Source organism: Chrysochloris asiatica, unplaced genomic scaffold (assembly GCF_000296735.1).
Source record: "Chrysochloris asiatica unplaced genomic scaffold, ChrAsi1.0 scaffold00125, whole genome shotgun sequence".
NCBI lineage: Eukaryota > Metazoa > Chordata > Mammalia > Afrosoricida > Chrysochloridae > Chrysochloris > Chrysochloris asiatica.
This window is the reverse complement of record NW_006408643.1, coordinates 6,910,875-6,920,670: the sequence shown is the minus strand read 5'-3', so window position 1 is coordinate 6,920,670 and position 9,796 is coordinate 6,910,875. Positions and strand designations below refer to the sequence as shown.

At 44.6% G+C, this 9,796-nt stretch overlaps 2 protein-coding genes across 2 annotated transcripts in view; one reads left to right on the top strand and one right to left on the bottom strand.

Moving 5' to 3' along the window:
• Window positions 1–4,207: 4,207 nt before the first annotated feature.
• On the bottom strand, window positions 4,208–4,552 carry LOC102835724 (prothymosin alpha-like). The gene has a single exon (XM_006869054.1). It carries the CDS (start codon window positions 4,550–4,552, stop codon window positions 4,208–4,210), a length of 345 nt encoding a protein of 114 aa, XP_006869116.1.
• Window positions 4,551–9,796, top strand: part of ZNF555 (zinc finger protein 555) — a 19,705-nt gene continuing 14,459 nt past the window's right edge. Inside the window, exon 1 of the mRNA XM_006869053.1 lies at window positions 4,551–4,646. Within this exon, the coding sequence (XP_006869115.1) occupies window positions 4,551–4,646 (96 nt within the window). The remainder of the gene's footprint in view (window positions 4,647–9,796) is intronic.

Genomic DNA, 9,796 nt, shown 5'->3' with positions numbered 1-9,796 from the left:
TGAGTGTGAGTGATTTTGCTGTATTCTTCCAACTCTGTCTCATTTTTAAAATCAGTGGTAGTCTGGAGTGAGTGACTGAACACCCTTGACTAGCTGGTCCCTTGCTAGTCCCAGACCAGCAGAGACCGGAGAATAAAGGTGCTTGTTCTTGGGCAGCACCCCCCCGTGGGTGTCCAGGTGTGCTGGCAGGAGCACTTTGTGCTGAGAGCTACTCCAGAACTTGGGAGGCTGGAGGGCCTCATGTGAATACCCTTGGGGGTGATGCCCTCTCTGGGTTGCCGTTGCCATCGTCTGCGGCTGTTTGTAGCCAGTAGGTTGGATTTGTGCAGCCACAGAGTTTGTGAGAGTGTAGTCCATGTGCACTGAGAAGGCTGTGAAGGACAGAGGTAGGGAAGACTCCTTTAGAGTCTGTGCTCTGGAGAAAGGATGTACGGATTTGAGATTTAAATTCTTTTTCGGAATCCTGAGTTGACTGTGGTGGAATGTTGTTATTTGTAAAATTGAAGCCATGGAGGGAAAAGGAGGAGAAGGTGTGTAGAGCTTGTGAATTCTTGTGGCTGCTCAGGCCCCCCATCCTACCCTCACCAAGAAGTGACCCCACCTAGCAGTAGGAATCTGGACCTTAGGACTAGGCGTGTGTGTGATCTCAGTGTGGGTTTCCCTCATGAACTGAGGGTGAAACAGGTTGCTTCTTTGAAAATATTAAAAGTCCCATGGGCTGCCAAAAGAACCAGCAGATCTGTGTTGGAAGAAGTACAACCAGAGTGCTCCTTGAAAGCCAGGATGGCCCGACTTCATCTCTCATACTTCAGACATATTATCAGGAGGGACCAGTCCCTGGAGAAGGACATCATGTTCAGTAAAGTGAAGGATTGGAGAAAAAGAGGAAGACCCCCAATGAGATGGATTGGTCCAGTGGCAGCAGCAGTGGGCATAGGTGTAGCAGTGATTGTGAGGTTGACCCAGGACTGGGCAGAGTTTTGTTCTGTTGTGCAGAGGGGTCACTGTGAGTCAGTACTGACTCGATGACAACTTAGAACAACATCTGAGCTGGTTCAAATGTTTGCTTTTCTTCTCTTTGAATTTCTTTATCAATATTGTTGCCATGTAAATTGTTTCTGTAAGCATTTGGTAAGTAGTTTTCCTGTGTGTGTGTGTGTGTGCGCGCACACACACAAGAAGATAAGAGTGAAACCAAATTCTAGAACCAAATTCCTTCTTGGTGAGAGAGTCTCCATGTATGAGATGAGAATTTAAGTTCTCAGATATTCTTCTCATTTTATAGCCAGTGTTGGTATGTGTATGTGTCAGGCTTCACACCGCAGACCCTCGGAAAGCAGTTCACATACTCAAGAGAGTGGTTGCGGGGGGCTGTTAGTTCCTCTCAGCCAAGCAGCCTCCAGGCACTGTGGTACAGCTCATTTATTGGGTTTCAACAGATGGTTATAATTTGTTTTCTCAGGATCAACATTCTTGGCATGCATAAGCAGGTAGGACGAGTAATAAGGAGCAAGGAACAAAGGCGCGAACAGTTTTCCAAAGGTCGTGTGTTTTTTCATCTCTGGCGTGAACGTAATCAGTACAGTGCCGCCTTCGGTTCTGCATGCAAGAGAGATCAAGAGACCCGGGTCTTCCTGGGGTCTCAGAGTTCTCTTAGCTCGCACAGGTTGACTTCCACAGTGTGTGCCTCGTAACAGTTTTGAGATTTAAAAGGCCCTGGTGTATTGAAAAATAATGGATTTGTCTTTTCTTAAAGTTGGTTAATATAAATTCTATAGCCAGAGTGCAGATAAAAATGAAACAAGAAGGCCATGGTGCATTGACAGAGAACTGCCCGAAATTCAAGCTGGATTCAGAAGAGAATGTGGAACAAGGGCTGGATCTTGGCGGAAAGCAGAGACTCCCAGAAAGATGTTTACCGGGGTTGTATCATTTCACCGTATTTATTCAATCTGTGTTGTTGTTATTGTTAAGTGCCATGGAGTCGGTTCCGAATCACAGTGACCCTGTATAGGGTTTCCAGTGAACTTCTGGTGGGTTTGAATTTATGACTACAGTGGGGAACAAGTAATCTGAGAAGCTCGATTATTTGAAAACTAATGTGGCATCAGGATTGGAGGAAGACTCATTAACAACCTGCGATATGCAGATGGTTGTTGTTGTTGTTAAGTGCCGACCCTGTACTGGGTTTCCGAGGCTCTTTACGGCAGCAGAAAGCCTCATCTTTCTCTCGCAGAACAGCTGGTAGTTTCGAACTGCTGACCTTGAGGTTAGCAGCCTGATTCATAACGACTACGCTACCAGAGCTCCTTACCAGGACCCTTAGCTATCTGGAAATCTGTGTATTGATTGATTCATAAATCTTTGGTGAGATGTCTTCAAATTGTCGCTTGTTTTGTAATTGAGTTGTTGCTTTTTATACTACTGAGAATTGAGAGTTTTTGTACATTTTAGGAAAAAGTCCTCCATCAGAGATGTGCTTTTGGAATCTTTTCTCTGAGTCTATGGCTTGTCTTTTTAATTGTCCTAACAATGGCTTTTACGGTTAATGAAGTTCAACTTATTTATTCTTGTATCTAAAAAGCAATTCTTTGGTTGTATCTAAAAAGCAATTCAATTGGTTGATGATTATAACCATAGCAATGAAACGATATATGATAGGATGAATGTAAAACTACTGTTCTCCCATGTACACTATCATATAATTCACAATAAAACATTAAAAAAAATAAAAGGAATTCAAACCTAATTAGGTCCCTTAGAGTTTTTCTTGCATTATCTTCTAGAAGTAACATAGGCTTAGTCATAACATTTAACTCTGATGTATTTTGAGCTAAGTTTTGTGGAAGCTACAAGCTCTAGGTCTAGATTCCTTTTTTGCCCCACATGCCTGTCCAGTTAGTTAAGGTGCCAGTTGGTGAAAAGATTGTCCGTGCTCTGTTGAATTGCCTTTATTTTTGGGTCAAAGATCAATTGATTCTATTTGTGTGGGTCTGTTTCTGGACTTTCTGTTCCATTGATTTCTTTCTTTCTTTATCACTGTATTTTTTTAAAAAAAAACATTTTCTAGTGACTTGAGTGAAGATTAATAGACAAGATCATCAGATTTCCATTCAACAAATTGTTTCATCTCAATGACTACAATCCCCTCTCTGCAACAATTTATCCATCACTGCTGTTTTGTAGGAAGTCTGAAAGTGGGTAGGAGCAGGCCTCCAATTCTGTTCCTTTTCACTATTGTGTTGGCTTCTCTTACTGTTTGCCTTATCCTATCAAGTTTATCATCAGTTTGTCAATATCCATAAAAATAACTTGCTTGGATTTTGATTGAGAATGCATTGAATCAATCGATCATGTGGTGAAGAAATGACCTCTTAACATTATTGTCTTCCTGCCTGTCCACCAGGAGGTCTGGTGATGCAGTGAGGGCTTCAGTGCTTGCCTGCTGATACGCAGGGAAAAGACCATATATCCTTGGAAACCGTGTGGGCCAGTTCAACACATGGGGTTGCCAAGAGTTGGAATCGTGATGACAATGGCTTTGATTTGGGCCATAAACATGGAATAGATCGATACTTATTTAAATCTTTATTAGGATTTTGTAATTTTCCTCCTATAGAATGTAGATCTCATTTTTAAAAAATATTTATACCTCAGTATCTTCTGACGCTATAGGATAAGTACTCAACCCAGAGGTTGGATTGAACTGCAAGGCCAGTGGTTCAAACTCACCAGCTACTCCTTGGAAACCCTATACTGGGTCAGTATGAGTCGGGACCAACTCGACAGCACTTAAAAACAACAACATCTTGTTTTGTTAGTGCTAATATAATGAAGTCCTGATGTGGTGCTGTAGGATAAACACTGGACTGACTATAAGGTCGGTGGTTCAAATCCACCAGCTGCTGTGAGTTGGAGCTGACGCGATGGCAGCTGGTTTTATTTTGTTTTAATCCAGAATCTAATTGCTCATTGCTAGTATAGAGGAGAGTGGTTGATTTTAGAATTTTGAATCTTAAAACCTTGTTACAATTACTTGTTTGTTTTTTTGCTTTTCAAAGTACTTTTAAGAAAAAAAGCGGGGCATTGGAAGTTTTGGTTCTTTTTTCTCCCCTGTTGCAAATTCACATTATGGTTTGGTTGGGTGGTGGCGAGTGCGTATTATCTGCTGGTGGCGCTGCCCCCAGCAGGTGGATGAGACTTTCTATCAGAAGGTGACCACGTTTAGATGCTGAGAAAGCAAGTAGAGGGTGAGTAAGTCACGGTGGTCTTCATCCTCGTCGGTCTTCTGCTTCTTGGTGTCAGCATCCTCCTCCTCCTCATCTTCAGCTGCCCGTTTGCCCAGAGCTGCGTGGACCTCCTCATCTTCGTCTCCATCTTCTCCCTCGTCCTCCGCTACCTCATTGTCAGCCTCCTGATCCCCGTTTTCCTCGGTAGTGTTCCCATTAGTGGGTACATCTCTTCCATTTTCTGTTTCCTCCACAACCTCCTCCTTCCCCTTTAAGTCCTTGGTGGTGATCTCGGAGCTGGTGTCCACAGCCGCATCTGACATGGTGGGTCATGCCGGTGATGCAGTACAGAGGATGACAGAGAGCAGCAGTTCCGGGACTCTGGCGAGAGAGCTGCTGGAGCCCGTGGTGGCGGCGGTGAGCAGGGAGCCGGACCCGGAAACAAGGCACAGATGGTTTTTCCAAGCAGCCAGGGCCTATAATTATTTTTTAATCCCAGGAGTTTGTGTTGGTTAGTTGGTAGGAAGCAGGTTTTTGGAGTGTTTTTACATAGATGGTTATATCATCTGCAACCAAAGATAGTTTCTTTTCTTTCTTGTCTGTATACCTTTTATTGTTTTGTCTGGTTGTATTAGCTAGAATCCCTCTCAAAAGTGAGGATGGGAGACTGTGTTACGGACTTTGGACCTGTCAGCAGGAGAGCCCAGTCTCTGAAAAAAGCTTCATGCTTGGTAAAGTAGAGGGCCAGTGAAAGGGGAAGAGCCCCCGCAGGATGGCGGCACCACTGGGCTCAATCACAGCGCAGTGTGAGGATGACACAGAGCTGGGTTCTGTTGCGCGCAGGTCACTGTGAGTCGGAGCCGACAGGAGAGCATCCAAAAACATGACTTCTAGTACAGTAAGGAGCAGGGGCTAAGGTGCTAACCAAAAGGTCAATGGCTTGAACCCACCAGATGTGGCCATTGCCTTCTGTAAAGATCTATAGCCTTGCCCACCACAGGGTGGCCAACCACTGGAGACCGCAAAGCCCACATTTCCCCGAGGACAGAGTTCAGAAGGCTTGGGAGAGGAGGAGGAGGAACAGAAACAAGCCCAGGGAGCAAGTGGCATTGAGTGATGCTACCTAGAGGGAACCGTAGTCATGGAGATGAACCACGTGTAGGATTTATTCAATGGAAAACTCTTCTGCTCTGGAAACCTCCACTCAGTTCACAATAAAACATTAATAATAATAATAATAATAATAATAAATGATTGACACCTTTGGAAGTTCTCTAGGGCAGTCCTGTTCTGTTCTAGAGAGTTTCTGTGTCAGAACTGACTCTCACAACTGTAAAGGGAGAAGTTTTGTAACAAAAACGGGGGAGCAGTTAATCATACAGTCCAGAAACAGAGGACCCTAGGACCATCAAGGGAGAAAGGCACAAGTGGAATGTGGGACCCTATCCAGAGAAGCAGTGACACCAGCGATGGAGGCAGAGATGAGGACATGGAGAGATAGAGCAGCTGAGGACTCTAGACTCATGGAAAGAGAAAGGTTGTGTGTTGGCGGCCAGGAAGCAAGCTTACAGAGCATGCTCTTTGGTTGTTTAAATGATTATATATTCCTGAGTGTTTTTGTGAATATCCCTCGAACTCTACCCTCCAAAAAACAAACAGAGGGAATAGAAGCAAATCCTGTTGGATGATGATGCACAGAGGAGATTGTAATCATTGCAATGAAACAATGAGTGTAAAACCGATGTTCTCCTATGTAAACTATCACTCAATTCACAATAAAAACTTTAAGAGGAATTTCTCTATTCCGAGTTTCCTGAGCATTTATATTATGAATGGGTGTTTGACTTTTTTAGTTTTCTTGAGTCTTTTGATTTGATCATATGATTTGCAGCCTGTTGATATGATAAGCTGCATTGCTTTGCATATGATGAAGCAGTCTTGCATATGCCTTTGGTCCATCCATTTGATCACGGGCTGTAATTCTTTTTATAAATTTTTACATTTAATTAAAACAAATTTTTTTATTGTGAATTGAGTGAAGGTTTACAGAACAAACCCCCATTCCCACGTTGAACAAATCCTGCCCTTCATTTTATTACAGTGATTGCGTCCCCTCCATGTACTGTTTACTTGATCTCTTCCACTCCTCCATGGGTCTCTCTACCCTTATATTCCATTTTCTAGTATTTTCTTAACAGATTTATAGATCTGTGTTCCTGAGAGAGAATTGATTTGTAATTCTTTTCCTAGTAATGCCTTTGTCTCATTTTTGGTGTTGGGGTAGTACTGCCCTCATAGGCGGCGTTAGGAAGTTTTCCTTCTTCTCCTAGGTGTAGTAAGCATTGGGAAGACTGGTGTTAATTCTTTGTTAGGTTTAGTGAGATTTGCGTTTCTGAGTTTCTGGCCTCTATCATTTCCTTCTCTCTGAAGAACTTGGCAGCAGGGCCAGCCACCAGGTGTCATCCAGTTGACTTCAACCCATGACCACCCCATGTGTGTCGTGATAAAACTTTGCTAAGGTACAAGACGAGTGGGTGGGTGATCCCTTTTCCACATGGAATTCTAGAGGGACTGAGGTTGAATATTTCCTATTCTCCAATTTGGAGTCCTGGTGTGGCATTGTGGGTTAATACACCAGACTGTAAAGCCGTTTGAACCACAAGGTCGGCAGTTGAAGCTCACCAGCTGCTCCCTGGAAACCCTATATAGGGTCGCTATGGATCGGAATCGACTCGACGGCACTTCACAACAACAATGTTGGTGACGGAGTCCTGGTGTAGTACTGTGGGTTGATGTGCTGGACTGTAAAGTCATTTGAACAGAAAAGTTGGCAGTTCAAGCTCCCCAGCCGCTCCTTGGAAACCCTATACAGGGCCGCCGTGGGTTGGAATAGACTTTAACAACAAACGCTGGTAAAGGAGCCTAAGTAGTTTCCCTTGAGAGCAGGCCAGCCTTTGTTCAAGTGAACAGAGCGCTACTTTTAAATGGTTACTTTCCCCTCTCGTTTTGTCTGTTATCTTTGAGCTTTACAATGAGGACCAGGTGTGGCGGTGGTGGCGGTGGCGGTGATGATGGTGGTGGCGGTGGCGGTGATGATGGCGGTGATGGTGATGATGGTGTGATGGTGGCGGTGGTGGTTATACTGTGGAGTCGGTTCCGACTCCAAGCGACCCTGCATAGGGTTTCTGTGGCTCCCCAGTACTGACCTCATTGCTGTCTAGGCTCAGCTTCAGTGAGACCAGCTGGCTTTGGGCAGAGCATTTTCTGCAGTGCAGTCTCGGAGTGGAGTGAATCACTCGGAGTGGGACTAAAGTATTGTACAACTACAATCAGGCCCATGCAGCCGAAGACAGAGCCGTGTGAGAACGGTGTAGAAACCAAGGACTGTGCAGAGCTGCTGCCAAGGGAGGAAGTGACAGCCACCACTCAGGTTCGGACGGTCGGTGTCCAGAACTTTGACAAAACACAACTCTGTTCTTTGAAGCCACCACTTGTGATACTTGTTACAGAAGCTCTGGGAAACTACACACAGAACTTGGAGCTGGGAAGCGGACAGTGAAGCTATGAAATACCTGGAACACGGAAGTGGTTTTGCAATTGGGTAATGGACAGAAGCAGGAGGCATCCTGATGAGCTCGATAGTGAGGCCCCAGAGTGTCCTGAGGAGATGATTGGTGGAATGATGGGCCTTGAGGGCGAAGCTGATAAAACCTCAGAAAAGAATGAAGAGCTGGAGGAAGACTTTTATCACCAGCGATATAATGATGCTACATACCTGGCTGTCCAGTGTGTTTCTGTAAGGAGCTCGGAAGCCCTGTGCAGGATCACTATAGGTCTGAACTGACTCCACAGTACTTACCAACAACAACAACAACAGTGTGCTTCTTTGTTGTTGGTAAGTGCTGTGACTGCTTTTCAGTACACATAAGCACATTTCACGTCAAAGCTAGGCTATCATTATTTCTGTCAATAGTACTTACTGCATGCATTTTTTGCATGGATATTATATTTTATAATAAGGTACTCTATAAACAAATTAATTGACCTAAAATAATTACTTAACGGTGTCAAGAACCAGTTTGTAATATTCAGTACTGAGATATGGCAAGACCCTTAGCCTGACGAGTGAGGTGGTCACACACACAGCAGGTGCATGTAGGAGAAGGAACTTTCACAGGACATATTGTCTTCTCTAAGAAAATTAGATACAAACCAAGGAAGCCTGTTACCTCATTCCTGGTCAATATTGTATGAAAGTTCCAAGCTAGTGCCACCAGAGAATCAGCAAAGGTACAAAAATCATTCAGAAGAAAGACTGGTCCTAGCAATTATGCGTGGAGGATACAAGAGAATAAAAAATAATCCCAGAGTAAGAATCTTTGTAAGATTCCAGTATATAAACAATATAAAAAGAGCTCACTACCTCTTTGTTACAAACCATTGCTAAGTGGGGTCCTGGTGTGGCACTGTAGGATAAGCTCTAGACTGCTAACTGTAGGGTCAGCAGTTCACACCCACCAGCGGCTCCTCAGAAATCCGATAGCAGGTTGCTGTCAGTCCTGAACTACTCGATGGCACAACAACAACACAAAGCAAAGGAATTAATTTTTGAAAAGCTAACACATGCTGTGGTAAGAACCAAATGAAGGAGGGTAAGTCTAATGACAGTGAGGAAAAACATCCCCAGATTTAAGGCGCTCGACAGGACTAGGATGTGTGGCTGGGCTGTGGACCCAAATTCCTGTTTCTTACCACTTTGCACCACTTTACAGTATGCCTTTGTGTGTGTAAGCCCTTCAGTGCCTGTGTTAACATTTCTCTGCACACTCGATCGATAATGGACCATTGGTACTAGAACATGTAGGAGCCCTCACGGATGGAGCTGACGTCCCTGTGCCCCTGGTATTCTGACCACACAAATCCAGCGTCAGCATTTCGGCGTGCCAGTAGTTTCTCGTTTGCCTGCTCACGGATGTGTGTTGGGGGCTGATCTTTTTCAGAGACAGGGATTTAGGGGGACCATACAGCATGATTGCTTGGCAAAGTGGACGATCAGCAAAAAGGAGGAAGGCCCCCCAATGAGACGGACTGGCACAGTGGCAGCAGCATGGTGAGGGTGGTGCGGCGGGACCAGGCAGGGTTTCGTCCTGTTGAGCATCAGGTTGCTGTGAGTCGGTACTGACTCAGCTACACCTAACAGCAACAACAACGCAGCCTAATGGTGGCCTGGCTTGTTCAGCTGCCGTGCTGTGTGCTCACGGTTGAACTGGAAGTGAGTGAAGCTGGGAGTTCTGGGGAACCTGTTCTTTCTGGAAATTGAGGCAGGCATTATAGTCTCATAGAAAAGCACTGCTAGCCTTCATGAATGTTATAATCCTGGGAAAAGTCACAGTCCAGTTTTGTATTTGGAGTTACCTCCTCAGTAAAGTTGGCTCATAACCTCTGCTTCAGAGTCGCCGAGTATTTTGCTTTGTTTTTTATGGTCTGGTGGAAAGATTTCTGAGACATCTTGCAATGTGTGTGTGTGTGTGTGAGAGAGAGAGAGATGTGAGAGAGAGAGAGATGTG

Excerpts from the sequence above, each read along its gene's own strand:
- LOC102835724 (XM_006869054.1), bottom strand. The coding sequence starts at position 4,552 with ATGTCAGATGCGGCTGTGGACACCAGCTCCGAGATCACCACCAAGGAC.